The following is a 25,145-nucleotide window of genomic DNA, read 5'->3' as shown; positions in this document are numbered from 1 at the left end:
GTCACCCCAAACAGCTGTGAAGACTGCATTGAAGAGTTGTAGCTGCAACCCATTAAACCAGCATTTCCCAAACTTGGGTCTCCAGCTGTTTTTTTGGACTACAACTCACATCATCCCTAACTAGCAGGACCAGTGGTCAAGGATGATGGGAATTGTGGTCCAAAAACAGCTGGAGACCCAAGTTTGGGAAACACTGCATTAAACGCTTAGCCCAGGCATCCTCAACCTCCAGCCCTCCAGATGTTTTGGACTACAATTCCCATAATCCCTGACCACTGGTCCTGTTAGATAGGGATCGTGGGAGTTGTAGGCCAAAACATCTGGAGGGCCACAGGTACGGGATGCCTGGCTTAGCCAGTGAAGCAGAAGAGGTAACAGTAATTTGACATTTCACAAAGGCATTGGAATTTCCAAGGCTAGTCCTCAGCACGCCTGTTACTCCTGGAATAACAGGAACCTGGTGAATGACAGCATAGTGAAAGATGTGAAGGAATCACCTAGGGTGCTATGTGGATCACCTCCTTTACGCAGTGCAACGGAAGAGCTTTTTGTTCCAACAGACAGAAATAAGGATAGTGCAGATCAGTGCGGGATAAGTTCCCAAGTCACATGGTCTTGGTTATTTCTCTCTCGCTTCATACCTATACTTGTCAAACTGTTTTTACCATGAGACATTCTACTAACCAGCAAGAATATCAGCTTCATCCATTAACTGAGTGGTGAGCAGAATCACTCGACCTGCTTTGCGCTCATTCAGGAGGGCCCACACTTGGTGTCGAGAGTAAGGATCCAGCCCTGCAGTTGGTTCATCTAAGAATAAGACCTGTAGGCAGAACATGCGATTGCATTTTCAGACTCGGAAACCTTGAGAAATTAGCACATAGCATTCCATGTTGAAGTGGATTCTTTAAAAAGAATTAATGGCAACCCAATTGGGTCAATGATATTTTTGAATGCCACCCCAACTGTGGAGTGGTGCAAGAGCCCAGGAGTTCCGGGATCTTACCCAGAGTTCACTTTCCTTGGAATGAGGGACAGCAAAGACTGTGGTGCCTTTATAATATATGGTTTATATTAAGTAGAGGGTTGACAAAGCAGACGACACAGAGATTTCTCCAAGTGGTTCTTTATAGTAAGCTGGAACTGAACTGAACTGAACTGAACTGAACAGCTCAGCCGGCCTGCTTTTATAGGCAGCCGGCTGTCAACATTGTAACAACACCACCCCAGGGTTTCCCGCCTAAATTAACTGACGTGGACCTGAGTGAAAACTATATACAGTGGTACCTCGGGTTAAGTACTTAATTCGTTCCGAAGGTCCGTTCTTAACCTGAAACTGTTCTTAACCTGAAGCACCACGTTAGCTAATGGGGCCTCCTGCTGCCGCCGCGCCACCGGAGCACGATTTCTGTTCTCATCCTGAAGCAAAGTTTTTAACCCGAGGCACTATTTCTGGGTTAGCGGAGTCTGTAACCTGAAGCGTCTGTAACCCGAGGTACCACTGTACACAATACCCCTGGTGGCCAGGGTGAGAACTTCAATACATAACAGTTTATTTACACATAAAGTGGTACCTCGGGTTACAGACGCTTCAGGTTACAGACTTTGCTAACCCAGAAATAGTACCTTGGGTTAAGAACTTTGCTTTAGGATGAGAACAGAAATTGAGCAGCAGCAGCGCGGCGGCAGTGGGAGGCCCCATTAGCTAAAGTGGTGCTTCAGGTTAAGAACAGTTTCAGGTTAAGAACGGACCTCCAGAACAAATTAAGTTCTTAACCTGAGGTACCATTGTATATACAACCTGAGTCTACGATGGATATGGTCACAGCATTAACACCCCAGAAGGTCTTGCTTTTCCCGTAGTCAAAGCCTTGGATTCAAACAGAAATCAAACATGGCTCTCACTCTCTGACTTCTGCCTGCTGTTTGCTTCCCGCCCAGCTCTCTCTCACATACCTCTGGCACTTGTCCTTCTCACCACCAGCCAGGTGAGGGAAGGGGCCCACTCATTTGGCCTCTGGCACAAAGCCCACTTCCTTTGTTACCCTAAGGACCCATACTTAAGGGCCATTAACTCACCAAGAAGCTGGTCTGGCTATTCCAACAGTTGCATCCTCCATTACATTTTAACCCCTTGCTGGGTGCAGGGTTAACTCACAACAATATAAACAGTTATGCGGCTTTAAAAAATGTTTTGGGAAAAATAATTTTATATTATATTTTTTAAAAAAAATTGAAGCTAATCTTGTACTAAATTTGAAAGCTTCACTTTACATACAGTGTTTGGGGAATGGGAATTTAGAAGGGAAGTAAAGATAAGACTGAAATTAGGGAGTTTCATGACTGACCACACATCCGTGAGAGATCTACACACTCCACTGCTTTTGAGAGGAAACAGTAGACGCATTACAAGATGGAGAGTACTTATGAAATATGTTCAACAGGTCCTTTTGTCCTGACCTTGCTTCACCTACCTGTGGCTCTCCCAAGAAAGTAATCGCGAGAGATAATTTTCGCTTTTGCCCACCACTTAAACGATTAGCTAGGGTGTCTTGAATGGCATCGAGATCCAAGAGGGTCACTAGCTTTTGCACCTGTAAAGCATATAAACACATGTTTCAAGCACCAAGATGTTGGATTCTTTCGGATTTCTTCCTATCTTGCTTTTCAGTCGCTTGGTTGGTTGAAAGCAACAAGCTATTTTATAGAGGTTCGAATCTTAATGGAATATTATGCAACCTCTCATATTTGAAGTATAAGGCATTTCCAGATGAGATGTCGTCCCTGGAATTAGGATCATTTGCTCAAGCAGTTTTTGGAAGAACCCAAATGGCATTGCTCCAGACTGTTGTATTCCAGGGTTTGCTTGGTTATGCAACGATGCCTGTACTATTATTATTATTTTTTATGAATGCCAATGGGATTACAGTACAGTTTCATGTGTGGACTGGAAAACGCTATTGGTTCATCTAGTGAAGAGTGGTCCATGAGGCAGTTCGGTATTGCTCACACTGCATTTTCTGGATGCACAGCTGTCACTCAAGGAGCCCTTCAAGAAGGTTTAGAGTTTGAAATCAGCTCTTGAGAAGCAGAAAGTGGGATTGCATTAAGACCCTGCTCCTTGTTCCCTCCCAAACACATCAACACTAGGACTTTAATATGCACCGGCTGCCTGAATATCTGCCGCTAAATGTTCTACAACATGGTCCATTCCTACATTATTTTTCAATCATGCCTTTTTCTTCACCCATGCTGTGATATTTAATAACTAAGGAAAAGGCATTGCACATAGCATCCATTAGGTGACTCCTGCTGCAACATTCTGCCTTCATTTTTGCCTTCGGTCAAGTACCAAGCATTATTTTGCAAGTCCTTGTTTTCCATAGATTTCAGCTGGGCAGGAAAACCTTAATAATTTCAAACTGCTGATCAGGATTTCATCAAAACAATGAAAAGGTCTGGTCCACAACAAGCATGGATAAAGTACACCAGTAGTTTGCAACGTCTAAAAGAAATAATATGAAATGATTTGTTGCCAACTGGAAAAAAGAGGTCAAAGTGTCACTTTTCAGCACTTTGTAACTTGCTGTAATTGTGGCCATTTTTACTGGATCAGTTTGAAATGTGGCGGTTTTGTAGATGGCATCAGCTAGATTGTAAATGCCAAGTTTCAAGTTATGAGCCCAACAAAAGCCTTTTTATCAGCTATAGAATTTTGTGGCTAATCATTCCTGAGCCTTGTTTCTGCTACTCAACCAGAGGAACCCCTTTGTTTTCCTATAATCTATGCACTCTTGTCTTTGCATTACACCCAAAAATAGCTTTTTCTTTTATCAATTTATTACTGTTCTGCTTTGTTTAGTATGTGTAATTGAAAAGTCAAAAATACAATGCTTAAACAAACAAAACTAAATCAATACAAGGTATATACTTGTGGTAAATATCCATTTATTCAGCTGGGAAAGTCTGTCAAAAAAATTATTTGTTTCAATTCATTTGTTTCTGGAAAGAGCAGATAATGGGCGCCTGTCGTATCTTGACAATAATACTATTCCAAAGAAAGGCAGCAGCCACATGAAGGCCCTGCTCTGAGTTATACATATACTCATCAAGAATCTCAACATACCCTGCAACCTGCCACAGAGGAAAATCAGGATGCATGTCACATGACTCAAACAAGAGCACAGCCCCCCAATGGGCATCTTTTGAGGCCACACTCTTGTGGGATCCAATCAGGCCACACTCTCCCGGGATCCAATCAGGAGCTGAGATGGCTTCTGTAATTCTGGATGTCCTGGTCAAATCAGGACAGTTGAGGGGTATGCCTCAACTCAACTCATTTCAAGAGAATCTTCAAATAATTCCTCCATAGTATGATAACAAAGGCAGTGCTGGTCGCAAGGCTTACATATTTTGTTCAGTTATTGAATTAGTCCCAGTCTAAGGGACCCGGGTGGCTCTGTGGGTTAAACCACAGAGCCTAGGACTTGCCTATCAGAAGGTCAGCGGTTTGAATCCCCGCGACGGGGTGAGCTCCCATTGCTCGGTCCCTGCTCCTGCCAACCTAGCAGTTCGAAAGCACATCAAAGTGCAAGTAGATAAATAGGTACCGCTCCGGCGGGAAGGTAAACGGCGTTTCCGTGTGCTGCTCTGGTTCACCAGAAGCAGCTTAGTCATGCTGGCCACATGACCTGGAAGCTGTACGCCGGCTCCCTCGGCCAATAAAGCAAGATGAGTGCCGCAACCCCAGAGTCGGTCACAACTGGACCTAATGGTCAGGGGTCCCTTTACCTTTACCTATTGCAAATTTATTGCACCTCTCCCATTGCAATTAACAGGATTTAAATTGGTTTCAACAAATTTGTCCCATTGACTTGAGCGGGACTTAAGCACAATGAGTTTTCTCTGAATTAGGCTGAGTAAACCTCAAATACAAAGCAGAACAAATGATAAGGCAGTAATCCCTTGCCATGAACCTGTTCTACAAAGAAAATAGATGAAGAATATAAAGAGGCAGAACAGAAATACTTGCCATATGAATATATCCTTACCTCATTCTCAATATCATTGTTTGGAATCCCCTTTATTTTAGCAAAAGTCCGTAAATTTTCTTTCAGCGTTAGGAATTCAAATTGCACGTTGAATTGTGGGCACACAGCACTTATCTCCCTAATTTGTTCCATATCTTCCCTTGCTGATATATTGTACTTGAAGATGGTCGCAGAGCCTGTACGCATAAGCAATTAGGAAGCAAATAGGTTGGCTTAATAAACAGAGTAGGCTGCTTGAATTCTCATAAAAGATTCAACATATCCTATTAACTGCTGTCCTGCTAAGAGTGGAAATGAGACCTAGACTGCAATTCTAGGTATAATTGTTTGGAATCCTCGCAGCCTCAATGACAACAACGAATCTCAGTTCTCCACAAAGCACATAATTAAACTACGGAAGTTGCCGCCATACAGTGTAGCAACCTAAATGGCCTTAAAAGGGGATTTGGACATGTTTGTGGCTGCTAGTCGCAATGGCTAAATCAGAAGACTGACTGCTGTGGAACTGCTACTGCCCCCTTTGTGCTCCTCCCAGTGGCGTGTGGTGGGCCTTTGTGGGAATCAAATGATGGACTTGATAAGGCTTTGGTCTGATCAAGGGGAACCTCCTCCTGTTCTTATGGATTTGGGTGGCAGCCTCCTTCATTTTAAAGTTCTGATACGTACCATCAGATGGCTTCAGAAGTCCACTAAGGATGTTTAGCAGTGTTGTTTTCCCAGCTCCACTACAACCAAGAACTGCAGTGATTTGACCTTCATAAATATCCAAGGACAAGCCTAATAGAAGAACAGAAGTTAGCTCTTAAAACGGCCAAGGTACACAGAGGCTGCATTCCTAAACCCTCTTACTAATAAGTTCCATTGAAATCTCACTTCTGAGTAAGCCTACAAAACTTCCCGTCATGGCTCATTTTTAATTTCCTCACATCACATCACATCACATCAAGCACTAGGGATGCTGCCAAAATTCTCGTTTGAATTTTCGGATGGATTCTTGGAATTTCATACTGCAGAATATTGCTTCTCCATGGAATCAATCGGGAATTAGGAAGAAATCTTCCACTGTTACACCTCCCCGCCCCATCCTAAATTTTGTACAGAGAGCTGTGCATGTATAGTCCTGATGTCAGTTTATTTCGTTTGTCTCCACTTTTCAGTATCTGTATGAATTTTTGGCATGCACTGATAAAGCACTGCAAAAAGTCATGATCGCATCAAGAAGTGTTTTTGTTTTTTACCACTGTGCATGCAGTGATATGTAGTACGGGGGGGGGGAGTACAATACAGTAGTAGAGTATGTGTTTTACATGAAACTGGTCCCTAGTTTAATCCCTAGCATCTCCAGGGCTGGGAATGTCAGTGCAACAAGCCCTTGTGAGCTGCTGGACAGTCAGTGCAGATGAGCTAGAGGTCTGATTGGGTATAATACAGCTTCCTATGTTCCATATATACATGTACTTTTGTGAGCTCATAAAATAGTCCAAAAATGCCACTTGATGTGTTTACATAGAAGATCGGATCCAATTGTTTTCCAATTATCATGAATTCCTGCATTGCAGACGGCTCTTGGGTCCCTGCCAACTCTTAAGATTCTATGATGGAAACGAGACACATATTAAAAAACATTGTGAAAACGCTTTTTTAAAAAAGTTTTGAAAAATGTATTGAATTTGCCATAGCTCACCATCACCATCTAATGTAAGATTGTATAATGCACTTTACAGCACACTTTATTTATTTATTTATTTATTTATTTACTTACTTACTTACTTACTTACTTACTTACTTACTTACAGCTATACAGTATAGCTGAGTCCTAGGATTCAATTTACCTTCTGTCCACCCCAGCTGTAGGTTTTGTCCTGAAGATATCCACTTCTAATTTGTGGACGTTAGTGACAGTGTCAAGGAGTCATGTCTTCTCAAGGGTGACAAATGAACTTTATGAAGATTATTTTTGCATTTTGCAAATGAGTAAAAAAAAAGGCATAAAAGGTTTTGGAATTTGGTTTTTGTATGCAGTCTTACTGATGCACATACAGTATCAGGATTGTGGAGGAGAGATTAATGAACCAAAGGACATTGTATCTGCCGCAAGCTGTTGATAGAATGCTCAGGGATGTTTAAAAAATAATTTCGTGTGTGTGTTTGTTTCTCAGTTCCACGCTTTTACATGCATTGTGGTATTTTATGCATCATGACTTGCAGTTATTTTTATTGATCATAGTTTAGTAATTATTGTAATTGTTAAGAGTGAATTTTTGCTTAATTATTATCAGCTGATGTTCTGAGAGTTAATTTTATGGTGTACTATTAGATTCTAATATACCAAATAAAGTAATATACATTAATCTAAGTTGTTCCATTTTAAAGTTATGTTTGATTGTGACTTTTGGTATTGGATCAAATTATTAAAAGGTATGTGTTCTTTGTTGTATATTTTGTTGTTGTAAACTGCCTTGTACATAGTAATATAGAAAAGTGGTACAATATTCATAGCGAGTGCAGTGGAAGCAATTCTCCTAGCTGTTTATGAATGCAGAAGCAGTTGAACATGGGGCAGTGGTGAGCCCATGAATCAATAAAGGAAGAGGGGAAATCCATTATTTCCTACAAACCGTCTCGTCCCACCATAATAGTCAGTGCTCAATAAATGTAACTGCATTGAGGGGAGGTTAGATATTAGCCACAAAGCTTAGAGTGGGCAAGCCTGCTGAAAAGGCAATGGAAAACAAAAAGAAAGCAGACTACTTGTCCACATTTAACAGTGCAAATTAGGAGGGTTGACCCCTGTGCTCCAGAGCAATGTTTCACAAACGTATAGCCAAGGCTCCTTATTCTGTTTCCAAGCCCACAACCCATTGTTAGTTTCTCCTTTTCCTTCAGTAGGCGGTGGAGTCATTCAATCTGCACACACAGTTTCATGCATGCAGCCCAGTCCCACTACGGAACGGACGAGAAAACATGAAAAGCATCTTACCTCTCAAAGCTTCTGTTTCCTTGCTCTTCACTTTGTAAGTTTTTTTAATGTTATTTAGTCTAAAGGATTCAGAAACAACGAATGGTTAATACAATACTGGATTTTAGTTACAATTTAGTCACAACTATCTCCCCGGCGGCGTATCATCTCTATGGAAATGGTCAAGCTGTGCAACTTTGAAACTACTATTTCAAATTCAGACCAGATATTATCTTTCTTCCCTATCAATGTTGCACATGGGTAGAAAGAATTCTTAGACATATGCTCGGTTAGTTGTCATTCCCAATAAACAACCTCATCCACATACTTGAGACTCCTTGGCATTTTGTGCAACAGAAGTACCGTCTTTTTCGCTCTATAACACACACCCAACCATAACACGTACATAGTTTTTAGAGGAGGAAAATCCGTAGGCATGCCACCCATAGGCATTCCCTCCATAACACGCACAGACATTTCCCCTTACTTTCTAGGAGGAAAAAAGTGAGTGTTATGGTGCAAAAAATACGGTATATATTTCTGTCTGCATCGCTCTCTTGTGAATAAAAACAATGTTCCCCAATACCCTCTGAAAACAAAAACCAAATATTCTTGACTTCATACAGATCCTTGGCGCAGGGCCAGGATTTCTGCGTCAATTTGCTCAAAAAATTATTTAAGGCCACGCCTCTTTAACTTTTACCTAATGGCTTCCTTTCCATCAAATTCAGGAGGGACAAGCTCAGCATTGTCACTGAAGATATTACCATGGCTTGGTTCATTTGTAAGAGCAGTGCTGGCATAGCTTCCTCTTGATTTAAACCAGTAGGACTTCTTCAGGAAAAAGAAGGGAGGATAGGGCACGCCATATTTGTCTAAGATACACATATAAAAAAGGTTTTATGCATCAAAAGGTTCTATTAATTCTTGGTATTAAACATGTAACACACTTCAAATTTATCAGCCCTTGCTACTTCTCTATAGCACAGTTTCAGTGACCAACATTTAGTGGAAATGGATGTTGCGGCTTACTTAAACAGTCATTCATTCAAATATGTAGTGGTTGTGGAACAAGTCACATAACTTTAACCGAATAGATACATCGGTTGCATTCAGGCAATCATATCTTGGCTTATTAAGCCTCGGCCTCTTTCCTGTTCCCTTCACACGAGTCACATTAAACTCAAAATGTCTCTAATTGACCATAGCTTTGTGTTTCATCTGAACTAGGAAACTATGGCTGCTAATTTCAGAACAAAGCGGGATTTTGCCTTGCTCTAAAGCCAGTAAACGTCATTTTCTGGTTCAGGCAAAACAAGAAACTATGGTTGATTAGAGACTTCCTGGTTTGATTGCTCATATCTTGCATTAAAAAGCAAAAACAGGGCTAGGACCTAAAAGCTAACAAAGTTTCTTTAAATATACCTTCATAGAATCCATATTTGGATAATGCTTATGCTTTCAGAATCTTAAACAGAATATATAAGCTACTACATCTCAAGCAAGGTCTAGTACTGCTGCTCCAATCATGCTATTTCCCTTAGAAAAGGCATTAATCACAAGGCTTCCTAAATTACAGAAGTCAATTCCAAAGAAATAAATCAGAAGTTAGGAAATGCAATCTACAGAGATGCAATCTTCCAGCCAAAAGCCATTTCTTCTAATTTTTGTTTTGCCCGCCCTTCTCACAGCAGTCACAACAATTTAAGATATTTAAAAACAGTTAAAGACAAATTACCATACTTTTCCGTCTATAAGACGATGTTTTTCCCCCTTAAAACAACGCTTAAAAATTGGGGTAGTCTTATACATGGATAGTACAGAGGGAGGACTGTGGAAATGATTTCTGTCTTGAGTAGTAGATAGTTACTGGTGTTATTGCGGGTGATAGGCTGCTGCGACAATGTACGCTCGTGATTGGGTGCTGCTGCGACAATGTCCATTTGTGGTTGGGCATTGCTGCGGCAATGTGTGCTTGCAATTGGTCGTTGCTGCGAGAATGTCCACTGGTGATTGGTCGCTGCTGCGACAATGGCTGCTGGTGGTTGGGCCCTGCTGCGGCAATTGGGCGTGTGATTGGCAGCTGCTGGTCTCGATTGGAAATACGATAGAAGGCTTCTGCATTGCGTTCTATCGCAAATGTTTGGAATTTGGGTGAGCTTTTTTTGGCATTCCTCCCATTCTGGACAATCTCCCCATTTTCTTAATATTGAGTCCCAAAAACTAAGGGGTGTCTTATCCATGGGGGCGTCTTATAGACAAAAAAGTATGGTTATTGTCACAAGAATAGGGTGGATCCTATCCCTATGTCAAAGACCAGAGTACATCTCAAATCTCAAAGGCCAGGAGGTACACCTGCAGTATGTAGAAACTCTTCTTACTGGGACTTATGGATATACAGTTAGAAAAAGATTATGGAACTTTGCTACAATATTGTGATTGTGGCTGCAAGTCTTTTATATGCACAAAGATGGAAGGGCCCACTATTACCAACAACAGAAGAAAAGCTGTTAAAACTAACAGACTTAGCAGAGATGGAGAAATTGGCCTTGTTTAATGCATTGTGAACATTTGTTAAAGACTGGAACTCCCTCATGGACTTTTTGCATGAAAAATAAAATAAAATACTGATATCTGAATTTGAGGATTGAAGATAATGTTTGTTTATAAAAAAATGGTTTTGTTTGGTGTTATATTGGATTGGATGAAGTGACTATTGTTTTTATATATAGTGGACAGATGAACAATTGGAAGTCCTTTATTTTCTGAACCTTATTTTTCTCTCTTTCTCTTTTAATCTATTTCCTTCTCTTTTTATTTCTTTCCTTTTCTTTCTCTAGCTCTCTCCCTTGCCCCTCCCATTTTTGTGTTTTTATTGTATTTAGATAAAAGCCTCGGTTTGAGTTGGTGGTTGTTGTTTTTTTAAAAGGAAAAAGATATTAACTTTCGTATTTTTCTCTATGGAACTTAATAACATTTATTTAATAAAGAAACCATACAATGAAAGTGCCATCTGGGAGTGAGAAGTCCACAGCTTGGGGGCTGCCACAGGGAATGCCCCGCTCCCCAAAAAAACTTATGAGAGCAATGGAAGTACAGTTGTACCTTGGTTTTCGAGCGTCTTGGAAGCCGAACATTTTGGGACCCGAACGCCAAAAACCCAGAAGTAAATGCTTCCATTTTCAAACGCGCCTCAGAAGTCAAACAGCTTCCACTGCATGTTTTTCCATTTTCTCCACTGAATGCTTGCAAGTTTTCTGCGGACTTCCCACAGGTATCTTGTTGGTTACTGTGAGAACAGGATCCTGGGCTTGTTGGCTCTTTGGCTCTTTTATGTTCTTACCAAGAACATAAAGGTAAAGGGTAAAGGGACCCCTGACCATTAAGTCCAGTCGTGACAGACTCTGGGGTTGCGGCGCTCTTCTCGCTTTACAAACCGAGGGAGCTGGTGTTTGTCTGCAGACAGCTTCCACGTCATGTGGCCAGCATGACTCTGGCGAACCAGAGCAGCGCACGGAAACGCCGTTTACCTTCCCGCCGGGGTGGTACCTATTTATCTACTTGCACTTTGATGTGCTTTCGAACTGCTAGGTTGGCAGGAGCTGGGACCGAGCAACGGGAGCTCACCCCGTCACGGGGATTCGAACTGCTGACCTTCTGATCAGCAAGTCCTAGGCTCTGTGGTTTAACCCACAGCGCCACCCGCGTCCCTACCAAGAACATAAACCACTACTAAAGTCAACGGATGAGAGGGTCTGTGGGGAAGGAGGCAAGCCTTTCAAATATTTGCTTAGCGTTTTAAACACTAGTGGTGTGAAACATCTTCAACTAGGCCCAGAAACAAATGCAACTGATGCAGCTGTTTTAAAGGAGCAATTATGCAGCTAGCATGCTTGTCGTATGCTTACCGGGTATGACCTTGTCAAAATAGAGGGCCAGCAACATATATAAAGTACCGTCAAAAACCAGGATATATGTGCATGGTTCATGCATTAGGCTAGACAAGGTGAAGTTTCCTCCATATTTTTGAACATGGATAATCTGTGGGGGAAAAGAACAACGTCTAAGTCCCCGTGGGTCAAAACTGGAGGAAGAAAAGTTTGAAACGGAATTAGCCCCTCGCTGCCTGCCTGTTGTTTAAAAGCTAGCCCCACGTAAGCGAAGCATGGATCACAGTTAAGTAAAATAGAATAGAATACAGAGGAGCACCTGTTGTATCAGTACAGTCATACCTCGGGTTACAGATGCCTCAGGTTTTGTTTTTTCAGGTTGCGAAACCCAGAAGTACTGGAACAGGTTACTTCCGGGTTTCGGCGGTCGTGCATGCGCCGAAGCGCTAAATCACACTTTGCACATGCGCAGAAGCACTGAATCGCAACCCGCGTGGGTTGTGAACGCTGCGGATTGCGAACATGAATCCTGCATGGATCACGTTCGCAACCTGAGCGTTCACTGTATACAGATTTCTGTACATTCACTCTCAGAATACCTTAAGAGAGGTGAATGGAAAGGGCCGGGATTGCCCAACACACTTTCCTGCATAAAGGAAAAGGTAAATGGGTGCTCTCCCCTCAGCTCTCCATGTGCAGAAGCCATCTGGACCAGCAGCTGGACCTTACTTCAGTACTGGTGACGGGACAACACCACTGCACCTGTGGGCAGCAGGTTAGTTTCGGAGGCACAGGGCATGTCATGTGGCATACACAGCAATGTCCTCCCCTGCTTTACACTGTGCATGGCAGCACTGGTGGAGGAAGAGGAGTGCTTGGGGAGCGCACCGCTCCTGGCAGCGCAATCCTGGTAGGCTGCTGCCCCCCTGCAGGTGGCATGCCGCGCCCCCTGGGATGCATGCCAGCCCTGCCCCCACCAGCTCTCCACACACACCCCTGGTGCTGGAGCATGAAGCTCTGCCACTGAATGGCAGGGCCAGCCCTGGAAAATGCCCGTGCTACCATGATGGTTGGGATCTTTCTCCACCACAGGCGCCAACTCTATAGGGCTGAGGTTCCTTCAGTCCCCTTCCCAAGTCTGTTGGGATGGGGCTGAGCCGCCCCCCCCCCCCCGTGCTAGGCCTCCTCCCACTATTGGCCTCCTCCGGGAGGTGTCACTAGGCAGGCTGAGCCACCCCGTTTTGCCCCCTGTTCCACCCTCCGCCTCAGCCCCAGGCTGAGGGAGAGGAAGCTGCAAGCCCCGGGGCTGAGGCAAGGGGCAGCCGACGGCTACGCCTTTGCTGGGAAAGGGGGGGGGCATGGTTTCTACCATTACCCTGCTGAAGAGAGTCGTCAGGAAGGGTTAGGCTGTGCTGTGGCATTTGTTGCATCAGGTACAGGGGCAAAGAAACAGGTGCTCTGCTGTGAATGTGACGCACAGAGAGCAGGAAAAGAAGTGGGGGGGGCTGCAGGCCAGCATGGTAGGGCAGGGTGGGGAGAACTGACAGGGTTTCACTTTCCTGTTTTTTAAAGGACAGAGCTGGCCCCCTGCCTCCATGGTCAGCCTCCTCCCAGCCCAGCGTTCGTCACACGCGCAACAGGCCCCACAATGTTGAGCACAACTCGGCACCTCTGCTCTCCACTGAAAACATGCCTGAAAGTCAGCTTCACCAAGGTTGGGGGCGTAGAATGTTGTTTCCACCCCAAATAAAGCACAGCACCCTACCTTTGACAGTTCAACACCAAAGGCGAAGGGGCAGAAGGCACTCAAAGCCCATTTCAAAGCTGCAGGAACTAAATTGATCAACAGAACAATGCTGATGGCTCCAAGAGTAAACATGACGAGGAAGACAACGAATGAAGTGGTCTTAGGCTTCTTTAGGAGAGAACTGACCATGAAGCAGAAGCATATCTGAAAAACAGGAAACAACCAGTTAGCAGGAATTGAGTTCGATACTATAGTGGTACCTCGGGTTAAGTACTTAATTCGTTCCGGAGGTCCATTCTTAACCTGAAACCGTTCTTAACCTGAAGCACCACTTTAGCTAATGGGGCCTCCTGCTGCTGCCTTGCTGCCGGAGCACAATTTCTGTTCTCATCCTGAAGCAAAGTTCTTAACCTGAAGCACTATTTCTGGGTTAGCGGAGTCTGTAACCTGAAGCGTATGTAACCCAAGTTACCACTGTAATTTAAAGAGATTGGATTGCTATCGAAGTAAGTCGTGCTTTGAGCAGACCCACTAAAATCAACAGACTTAAGTACCAGTATTTTTCGCTCCATAAGATGCACCCAACCATAAGACACACCTAGTTTTTAGAGGAGGAAAACAAGAAAAAAAAATATTCTGCATCTGAGGCCTCTCCCCTCCTTGTGCTATGCATTTGAGCGCTCCTGAGCCTTGCCAGGGGCTGCCGATGCCGCAGCTGCTGCTGCTGCTTCCAGCACATCAAGGGGCTTGCGAGGAATAGAGCCAGGCAGCCGGCTTAGGGGGCAGCCGGGCTCTCAGGAAGGCTCAAGAGAAGCCCAAGGCAGCTGGGGAAAACAAGAGGAAGAGGAAGAGGAAGGAGGAGGGAGGATCAGGCTAAAGAGCCGCTGGTCCGCCCGCCCGTAAGGCTCCCTTCCGTCCCTCATCCTGCTTCGCTGGGAAGGCAGCACAACAAGAGGCTTTGCGCAGCTCTCCCTCTTGCTGTTCTGGCTTCTGGGATAGCTGCGCAGCCTGCATTCGCTCCGTAAGACGCACACACATTTCCCCTTACTTTTTAGGAGGGGGAAAGTGTGTCTTATGGAGCGAAAAGTACGGTAAATTGGTGGTCAAATGGCAAATGCAATTCAATGTAAACAAGTGAAACTGATACGTGTCTGGTGGTGGCATATTAATTTTACAGATATGCTCATTAGGTTAATCATGACTAATCCCATTTGCCAGTAACCTCCACAATCTGTTACATGGGGAGGTTGTGCACAAAGGGCTACAGGTGGAAGAGAGGAAGTCCCATTACACAGGCAGATATCTACTCATGCAATGTTGGATGTCACTTGAAACCTGTCCATATTTTTTTTTTATTTTAAATTAATGTTAAGAGATACAAACAGAGAGCAAGCAGGGCAAGTTCTTCACCGACTGCCTTCTTCAAACACAGGACCATTTCCCCAAATGGGAATATTTAAACCTTTTTTTATCCTGAGCCATTGTTGGCATAGTGTCTCAAGAAGAGGACTAAATGATTTCTTTGCCCCATAGCATCTCCGAATTCCTTCCAACAATCCTCAGAAGGATGTTTGGTGGTGGTGGTGGTATTGTTTAAAAAAGATAAAATCTGGAAAAAGGCACAGTTGGCTTACCCTAAGTTTCTTTCCAGCTGTGTACAGAGGGCATCCTTACTCAGAGGACAAACCACAATCAAAATGTAGGAGAAAATGTTACAGTGGTATCTCTGGTTATGAACTTGATTCGTTCCGCAGGTCCGTTTTTAACCTGAAACCATTCTTAACCTGAGGTACCACTTTAGCTAATGGGGCCTCCCACTGCGGATACGCTACCGGCATGCGATTTCTGTTCTCATACTGAGGTAAAGTTTTTAACCCGAGGTACTACTTCCGGGTTAGTGGAGTCTGTAACCCGAAGTGTTTGTAACCCGAGGTGTTTGTAACCCGAGGTACCACAGTATTTGAAATGTGACAGCTAGCATTCTTCTGGCTTAACTGCAGCCAGGCCTGTGTCTGAAGCATGGGGCCAGAGTCTTGTTTCCCCCATAAAGTTCCTGGTTGGCTGGGAAGCATGAGATGTTCTTGGCATGGCAACGTGAGTCTGGTAGGGTCCTGGCAGAGAGCCCCTGGCCAGCTTAGCCCCCCAAGGCTTGGGCAAAGTACTCAGCTGCCCACCACCTGCACGGGCCTGACTGCTGCCACCCCCCCCCCGAATTAAGTACTTTATAGAATAAAATTCACATACTCACACATGATATGCCATAAAGGAAGAGCAGAAGGAATACTGCAGGAAAGGTGCTTGCAGTCAAATAGGACATCAAGGGAAATGCCGACAGACAGGACAAAATCGCAACGTACACAGCATACAGCAGACCCCAGGATAGCCTATGATGGAAAAATCCTGTTAGTCTTCTTGACAATTTGAACTCCGGCACGTGATTGGGATAAAGGCTATGCAGAATGAAAGAGGACAAAGACGACACTCAAAGTTGCGTAAGTGAGAAATTTGACATAGAAGCATCCATGGAAGTTTTGTTTTATGACTGGAAGGGTGTTTTTTAAAACTTTTATTGATAAATACAATACTTACAAACACAAAACAAACTTATTATACACACATACATACACCTCTCAACTTAGATTACAAAAAAGAAAACAAACAAACTAAACATCCAAACATAAATCTTGACTTCCCTCCACCTCTGTGTGGCTTCCTTTATTTCTTTTCTTCTTTTCGCTGTGTTATCAATATTATTTTTGACTATCTCATCTTATACCCATTTCTTCTTAATTTTTTACTCTATAAGTTTCATTCATTGCATATTGATATATTAATACCAGAACAATGTTTTTTGATGTATTCCTTCACGCAAGTGCACTCCTCAGTTTTTGGTCTGATTGACCTCTTACCACTGCTTTAAGTCTTGCTGATTCTATATACAGTGGTACCTCTGATTACGTACTTAATTCGTTCCGGAGGTCCGTTCTTAACCTGAAACTGTTCTTAACCTGAAGCACCACTTTAGCTAATGGGGCCTCCTGCTGCCGCTGCGCCGCCGGAGCACAATTTCTGTTCTCACCCTGAAGCAAAGTTCTTAACCTGAAACACTATTTCTGGGTTAGCAGAGTCTGTAACCTGAAGCGTATGTAACTTGAAGCGTATGCAACCTGAGGTACCACTGTATTCACAAAATCTTATTTGCCATTCTCTTACTGAGGGAGGTTTTTTTCTCCTGGAAGGGATCAAATGTTTAGGCAGATGGAACCATGCTCTTCACCCTTGCTAATGGCAGCTGATGATGTAGAGTAAGAAAGGGGAAATAAACAACCCAATGGCAACACAGCCAAGGTAGGAGTACCAGAAGATTATGCTGAGGGAAAATAACTCAGATTCCCATTTGAAGCAGCACCTCCATGTTCAGTGTTGTCTAATGACCTAAGAGTGCTCGAGGTGGTAACATTTCCAGTCCAATCTCTATTATGATTAAGGAACTATAGTCTAAAATACAAATACTCAGATCTAGGGGCCTCGTATCATTCTTTTATCCTTTTTCTCATAGGAAGCCAATCCCATAGCTCACCAGAATGCTGTGTCTCGTAGCCCCATTGTCTTCATCATCTCCTTCAATTTCCGTTTTTCTCCTGAAACATTTTGTGACAAGAAGTATAAAAATGGAGAGAAGCACAAGACTGTAGCCAGAAAGGTCAGGTTGTTTGCTAAGCTATCTGAAGGAGTAAGAGAAGACGATCTCATACGGATGCCACCAATAGATTTCATTTCGTCCCAAACAGAATGATTGGTGATCAGCTAAAAATTAAAATTAAGAAGGCAACAGTGTTAGGAAAAAGTCATTGAACAATTCCATAACAGTTCTGGAGTATTTCACAATTCTCATTGCCACATGAACCTGTTGCTTATCCCCGTTTTGCAGACATAGCTCAATGGCAAAAAGGTCTTCACATGTCGCCACTCTGGGCGGCTTCCAACAAATTATTAAACCACAGTATTACCAAGAAGGCCCTCTGTAATCTCACTTCTCGCCAGTGATTTTTTTCCTTAAAAAATGTTTAGGGGCACTCTCATTTTGACTCAAGAAAATTACCATTTTATATTTCAAATGGGGGAAATAAATGCAGTAAATGGACAAAAGTACAAAGATTCACAAAATGTTCAGGGGTATGCATGGCCTTGCACCCCCCCCCAGAAAAAAGCACTGCTTCTTGTAATGAGGGAACTTCCAGAAGTCCCTCGGAGCTGGATCTAAGTGTCCGGGTTAAATGATGGAGGTGGAGGTGCTCCTTCAGGTATACAGAAGGTATACATTTAGGACTTTGTTTAGAAGCAGAAGTTGAATTGCCTCCTAGCCCTAGAATACATAGATGCAAGAAAATCTAGGCTTGGGCAGTCACAAAGCAAAAGGTCTTGTGACAGAGAGCCCAGCTTAATAAAACTATAAGGGACTCGTTGACAGTAAAAAGCTCCTGGAGAGCAGGCTAAGTGCTTGCAGCTGGGCCTGGGTGAAGTTTGTCAGACTAGACCAGTGTTTCCCAAAGTGGGCAATACTGTTAGGTTGTGGGTGAACATATCAGACGACACAGCGATTCTTTTTTTTTAATAGAGATTTTTATTGCTTTTTCAGATTTTATAAAGACATAACACACACAAATAGACAAAAACAAAAACATGTATAATTTCAGAAATCTTATTTTCTTAACCTTGTTCCTTGACTTCCCCGCACCCCCCTTCATGCATCCCAATTTCCATAATTATGTCAGCAAGTTATTATTTCTCCTCTTTACCATCTTAAAATAACATTTTTTATCAAAAATTTAAATTCTTTCCTAAGTTGGACTCAGTTTCCCTTCCATCGATTTCCCAATTTATATTAGATAAAGATCATAATAACTAAACCCAAAAGTCCTAAGAGTTTTTAGGGTTCTGTTTTCTCCCTCCCTCCCATCCCCGGTTACCGTCCCTTCCCAAATACATGTCCATAATGACAGTTCTTAGCCTGGGTTCCTCACGTCCGAGGCTTTCAAATCTCTTTCAGTCCCTCTCCGCCGGTCTTGTTGGTAATCCTTTATGTTTGTCAGCAAATCTCGAAGAAGTTCTGTCCCATTCAAACCAAATTTTCTTCCCATAAGAGTACTTAGAAGCCATTGCTGCAAAAGATCCACAAACCCTTCATCTTCAAAGTGGAGGCCCCATTCATATTTTTTCTTTATTTTAAGTTCCTGTATTCCGAGTGCTCCAGGGGCCTCCTCCTTCATCTTTCGCATCTTTCACAGATTTGTAATCCATGTGATCCAAGGGACTTCTTGTTTGTAGTCCACTAATGTAGCTTTTTGGTTGGTACTTTCCATCTGTACTTTCTCCTCTCCTTGTTTAGTCTTGAATTCTTGAGATATCTCTTCCAGTTCAGCTGTGGATACTTTCTCATTCAAATCCTCAGTACATTCAGCAGAGCTGTTTGTTCCAGAAGTCAAGGTCATAAGTTGTTTGTTCATAGTCAGACTCTGCTCTTGTAAAATTCCAACAAGATAAAACATTCTTTCTATCTCTGCTAGTAACTTTCCATCCATAGCCATTGTAATGTCTCAGAATTCCCCCTAGAGGGAATCTGGTTAGTTAGTAATCCTTTTCCAACAACCCTCTGCCTCGTAGGTTTCTTTGTTTCCAACAACTTTAATTCAATTGTATCGCATTTAGTCCAGGGGGATCTTAGGTAGCAATCTTTTTTACTTTAAATTACCCGTTTGACAGCTTTGACAGCTGTCAAACTCCTTTCCTCTTCAACAGGCTCAGAGGCAGGACGCTCCCGGGCCCGGGAGGGGGGGGGTTGCACAAAAAAAGTCTGAATTTAAGGAAAGAAGTCAGCGCTCTTCAGCCATGGCACGCGGCTCCGCTCCGCTGGGATAGCGGTCTACTCCCAGCACCACACCGCTCCCCGTACCCTCTCCGCAGCCTTTAAAAAGGCTCTTCATGAGTCGGGGGCGCTTAAGGTGCCCACCGAGTCACCAGGTCCGCAGGCATTCGCGCCTGCGGTTTTTGAGGGTCCCCGCGTCGCCGCCGCGGCAAGACCCGTCCCCAGCGGAGCCGATTCCCTCCGGAGCTCAGAGGGAATCCGCCATTAGCTGTTCACGCCAACCCGGAAGTGACACAGCGATTCTTCAAACAGCTCTTGTTTATTCACAGGCCAGGACAGAACTGAACTGAAGGGTTCAGTCAGCCTGCTTATATAGAGTTCCAGTACAATGTAACTGTAACAATTTTCTAAAACTATCCAATCACTGAATGTCACTTTCGATCCCTTATTTGCATAACTATCTACAGTATCCCCTTGCTCGCCCAGGGTGAGAACTTCAGTATACAGTGGTGCCCCGCAAGACGAATGCCTCGCAAGACGGAAAACCTGCTAGACAAAAGGGTTTTCCGTTTTTGAGCTGCTTTGCAAGACGATTTTCCCTATGGGCTTGCTTTGCAAGATGAAAACGTCTTGCGAGTGTTCCGATTTTTTTCCGCTCCCCCCCTTTTCTAAGCCGCTAATAGCCTTTTAGCCGCTAATCCGCTAAGCCGTTAATAGCCGCTAAGCCTTTAATAGCCGCTAAACCGCTAATAGCGCTAATCCGCTAATAGGGTTGCTTCGCAAGACGAAAAAACCGCTAGACGAAGAGACTCGCGGAATGGATTTCATCTTGCAAGGCACCACTGTATAACAAATACCACCCCCTGGGGGGCACTGGGACAATCCAGGGGGGCAGTAGAAGCCTCTGCTGCAATTGGGGGGGTATTGAATAAAAATATGAGCCAACAGTGTGACGCGGCAGCTAAAAAAGCCAATGCAATTCTGGGATGCATCAATAGGAGTATAGCATCTAGATCAAGGGAAGTAATAGTGCCACTGTATTCTGCTCTGGTCAGACCTCACCTGGAGTACTGTGTCCAGTTCTGGGCACCACAGTTCAAGAAGGACACTGACAAACTGGAACGTGTCCAGAGGAGGGCAACCAAAATGGTCAAAGGCCTGGAAACGATGCCTTATGAGGAACGGCTAAGGGAGCTGGGCATGTTTAGCCTGGAGAAGAGGAGGTTAAGGGGTGATATGATAGCCATGTTCAAATATATAAAAGGATGTCACATAGAGGAGGGAGAAAGGTTGTTTTCTGCTGCTCCAGAGAAGCGGACACGGAGCAATGGATCCAAACTACAAGAAAGAAGATTCCACCTAAACATTAGGAAGAACTTCCTGACAGTAAGAGCTGTTCGACAGTGGAATTTGCTGCCAAGGAGTGTGGTGGAGTCTCCTACTTTGGAGGTCTTTAAGCAGAGGCTTGACAACCATATGTCAGGAGTGCTCTGATGGTGTTTCCTGCTTGGCAGGGGGTTGGACTCGATGGCCCTTGTGGTCTCTTCCAACTCTATGATTCTATGATTCTATATGGGAGCAGTGGAAGCATAAAGAAAGAAGAGGAGAAAATTCTGAAAAATCATTCATACAGGTTTCATCTGTTGTGCAATGACGCTTATCGCCAGGTTGGGCACAGTCGTGGGATGGCAACAATGCCTCCCCTGGATCCGGCGATTGTGCTGGAGGCAAGGGGTTTTCCCAGGCTTCAGTGAACCCTCTCCAGCTTCACCCAGGCCCAGGAAGTGGATCACAGCTTGCTTGCTTGCTTGCCTATTTATAACGTCAAGCTTCAAGGTGTCTTATGTACAACAGCATCTTTCTTTACTGTGTTGTAGGACGTAGGTAGAAATATAGATGCATAAAAGAAGGCAAATTTATCACTGCATCTTTCTGTTTGTTTGATTAAAGAAGGTAGATTTCCAGGGGGCAGTAGGCCAAATAAGTTTGGGACCCTCTGGACTAGACTATATAAGCCTCAGGGATGGAGGACCTATGACCCTTGAGATGTTGCTGAATTTCAGCTCCTGTCTTCCCTCATCTTTAGCCATGCGGGGTTGATACAAGTTGGAAGCTAACAACAATCAGTGGACCACAGATTCCCCATCACTGACTCAGCTGAGGTCTGGGCGCTGCTAAAACAATTTGTGTCTTTCATTTTCCAGATGCTTATGAACTGCGTGTTTCACTTAATCTGCCCTACCTTGTTATGAACTGTTGCTTGTTTCTGGATTGAGATTTCCCTTGTGTTTCTGATCCCAGTGTCCTTTCGACCTGGTTCTGGATGGGGTTACTCCACCCTTTCCCTGAAAATGGAGACTCACCTGGCATGATCAGGACACCTTCCTGATGGTGAATATGCAAGAGGGAAAGTAAACAGTTTTTAATGGTACTCAAGTGTACAGTTGCTACTCATTTATTAATGCACAGTCCAGATGTGTTTCTTCAAGTGTGTACTTGTGTTGCAGAAGGTCTATTTCCCCATATATACAGAAAGCTGGAGCCTGGAGCTGTTGTATTGTCAAGGAAGCAACTCAGACTTAAGGCTGGGCTTGGGTTAACTTTGTTGTCAGACTTCCACATTTTTATATTACATTTAATATATATCTTGATAGGGAGACTAATATGATACAGCAGTGTATGCCTCAAATAATAAAATAACACTACTTACTTCAATAATAGCACTGTCAATGCTGGACTGCAGTGATAGAAATCCTTGAAACCAGTATTTTGGATTTTTACAATAGTCTGATGTATAGTTGAAACAGTAATCTACAAACAAGAAGATGAAGACATGGACAGTGTGTTATATGCACATTCTATTAGGTTCCCTACAGTTATGGAAGCATTGAAAATGTACGGTAATTAAACCAGATTTAATCAGAAGGGAATATCAAATGTTCTAAAAGATTCTTTGCTTGGTAAATCCTATGAAAGGTCTGAAGGAACATAATTTAAAAGCTTTCCAAAAGTATCGTAATCTGAAATTTTCTTCGGATTTTGACGTTCTGAATTATCTGGTCTCATTTCTGAAGTAGGACATATATGTTAGAAATGCTTTATCACCTCCTATTCCACAGGGTTCTGGCCTAAAAGTTATGCATGCTCAGAGCAGGGACAGAGGAGAGGAGCAGGTAGATGAATATGTGTGCATGACTACTTTAAATATCTTCCTACATGAAGAAAAAGGAGCTGAAGTATTTAATTATGTATAGGTCTATATATAGGGACGCAGGTGGCACTGTGGGTTAAACCACAGATCCTAGGACTTGCCGGTCAGAAGGTTGGTGGTTTGAATCACCGCGACGGGGTGAGCTTCCGTTGCTCAGTCCCTGCTCCTGCCAACCTAGCACTTCGAAAGCACGTCAAAGTGCAAGTAGATAAATACCGGTAGGTACTGCTCCATTGGGAAGGTAAACGGCGTTTCCGTGCGCTGCTCTGGTTTGCCAGAAGTGGCTTAGTCATGCTGGCCACATGACCCGGAAGCTGTGTAACAGTAATCGGCCAGTAAAGCGAGATGAGCGCCGCAACTCCAGAGTCGTCCGCAACTGGACCTAATGGTCAGGGATCCCTTTACCTGTACCTTTAGGTCTATGTATAGGATAGATATGCAGGTGTCCATTCTACATTAAAAGATTACTCATCTTTATTAACTTAATATGTGGGTCCAGATCTGCACCCGATTGCACAGTACACCTATGAATATCTAAGAAATGAAATGTAAATACAAAGGCATATTGGATTTACCGATTTCTTCAACATTAGCGCTTGGAGAAACCACTCTAGGATAAGAAAATCTGAGTCGATAAGAAGTGTCGTCCTGAAAAATAACTCCAACATATTCATAGTCATCATCATCATATTCATTCTTTTGCGCGGCTTCCATTGCATTTTCATCTTCTACCGGTTCTACTCTTATACCTTTAGTTCAAAAAAAATTGCAGTTACTATGTGAGCCTCCATACAGAGAGACTGAGTGAGAGAAATGGCTTCTTGTATAGAGGCTGCAAGCAATTCAAGTGTATCATTATGACATGGGCATCTCACAAGATTATAGCGCTTAGGACAAACTCGGCGCTCCATATGTTTTGGGACTACAACTCCCATGATCCCTAGCTAACAGGACCAGTGGTCAGGAATGATGGGAATTGTAGTCCCAAAACATCTGGAGGGCCGAATTTGCCTATGCCTGGCTTAGGATAAGGAAACCACAGACAACTTTGCATGCTGCAATCTCACTCCCTAACCACCTCCCTCTTGCATGCCTATGGGAAGCTGCCAAAGTTACCCACTCCCCCGCCCAAAAAGGTGCAGCCAGGGAGGCCAAAACACTGGGGTTCTCTGGTGGTCCCCTGTCCCCAGTTGAAGAAACACTGTTCTGCTGTTGACAGATGGCTTGATTCCTCAGAAGAGGTCTCAATCCTGCCTGAAAAGGGCTGTTTGACGGGGAACCCTCTGCTTTATTTACTCTGGGGGGACAAAAGGGTACTCTGCACATGGACAAAGACACTCATTATTTGCCTATCTCTTCTAGATCACACTCCTGTCATAAAAAACAGCCTCCAGAGCTCATCCATTTTTAACTTAAGCCTTACTAAAGAAATAACGTAGCAAAATGTTTTAATAGATAGTATATACCTTTCATGACAGAGGTGGTTTTTACTTTCTCCATGATTTCCATTGCCATCTTTGTTCTTGGAGTATACATGATTCTAAGTTCTGTATAATTGAAGGAAGGATCATCTAGTTGACCAAGGAATGCCTGAGGTATTTCATGAGCTGGCTCAAAGTACATCCACGCTGTTGTTAGGTAAATTGTGAGGAGGAGAACCAACGCCGAGAACCACTCCTAGAAATAACAAACAAGTCACTGACTAGAACAATACATTGGATGTTTTAAGCTATGAGAATGTTTTTGTTCCTATGGGTTCCTATGGTTCCATATATAAAGGTAAAGGTAAAGGTAAAGGTAAAGGACCCCTGGATGGTTAAGTCCAGTGAAAGGTGACTATGGGGTTGCAGCGCTGATCTCGCTTTCAGGCCAAGGGAGCCGGCGTTTGTGCACAGTTTTCCGGGTCATGTGGCCTGCATGACTAAACCGCTACTGGAAAACCAGAGCAGTGCACGGAAACGCCGTTCACCTTCCCGCCACAGCAGTACCTGTTTATCTACTTGCACTAGTATGCTTTTGAACTGCTAGGTTGGCAGGAGCAGGGACAGAGCAACGGGAGCTCACCCCGTCGCGGGGATTCGAGCCACCGACCTTCCGATCAGCAAACCCAAGAGGCTCAGTTGTTGTTTAGACCACAGCGCCACCTGCATCCCCATTTCCATATATAGTGAAAAGGGGATGAAGGAATGCCCCATGCCCCTGTTGAACACAAGCATTCTTGTACACATGTGCACGAATATGCACATATCTATAACCCCCACAAATAGATTGGATTTGCCCATAAAGGTGGGGTCGCTCCTTGAAGAGCTAGAAAAATGGAGCTGAAGCTTTTTCTGCTCGGAAAAGCATGGGCAAACGTCTGCACAGAAAACATGTGAAACATGAGCATTGTATTCTGGGGTCCTACACCTTTGTTCCAGA

At 43.6% G+C, this 25,145-nt stretch overlaps 1 protein-coding gene across 1 annotated transcript in view; it reads right to left on the bottom strand.

Annotated features, from left to right (window-relative positions):
* Window positions 1–24,742, bottom strand: part of LOC309527607 (ABC-type organic anion transporter ABCA8-like) — a 58,203-nt gene extending 33,461 nt beyond the window's left edge. Inside the window, exons 1-13 of the mRNA XM_082214425.1 lie at window positions 24,191–24,742; window positions 23,300–23,473; window positions 22,224–22,324; window positions 17,228–17,454; window positions 15,896–16,031; window positions 13,666–13,851; window positions 11,919–12,051; window positions 8,714–8,885; window positions 8,032–8,090; window positions 5,718–5,828; window positions 5,052–5,227; window positions 2,475–2,594; window positions 685–823 (exon numbers count right to left, since the gene is read on the bottom strand). Of these exons, the coding sequence (XP_082070551.1) occupies window positions 685–823; window positions 2,475–2,594; window positions 5,052–5,227; window positions 5,718–5,828; window positions 8,032–8,090; window positions 8,714–8,885; window positions 11,919–12,051; window positions 13,666–13,851; window positions 15,896–16,031; window positions 17,228–17,454; window positions 22,224–22,324; window positions 23,300–23,473; window positions 24,191–24,347 (1,891 nt within the window). The 5' untranslated portion in view covers window positions 24,348–24,742. The remainder of the gene's footprint in view (window positions 1–684; window positions 824–2,474; window positions 2,595–5,051; window positions 5,228–5,717; window positions 5,829–8,031; window positions 8,091–8,713; window positions 8,886–11,918; window positions 12,052–13,665; window positions 13,852–15,895; window positions 16,032–17,227; window positions 17,455–22,223; window positions 22,325–23,299; window positions 23,474–24,190) is intronic.
* Window positions 24,743–25,145: the final 403 nt, after the last annotated feature.

This window comes from Podarcis vaucheri (assembly GCF_965113315.1).
Source record: "Podarcis vaucheri genome assembly, chromosome: 2".
Lineage (NCBI taxonomy): Eukaryota > Metazoa > Chordata > Lepidosauria > Squamata > Lacertidae > Podarcis > Podarcis vaucheri.
The sequence above is the reverse complement of the archived record's forward strand: the minus strand, read 5'-3'. Positions and strand labels throughout refer to the sequence as shown.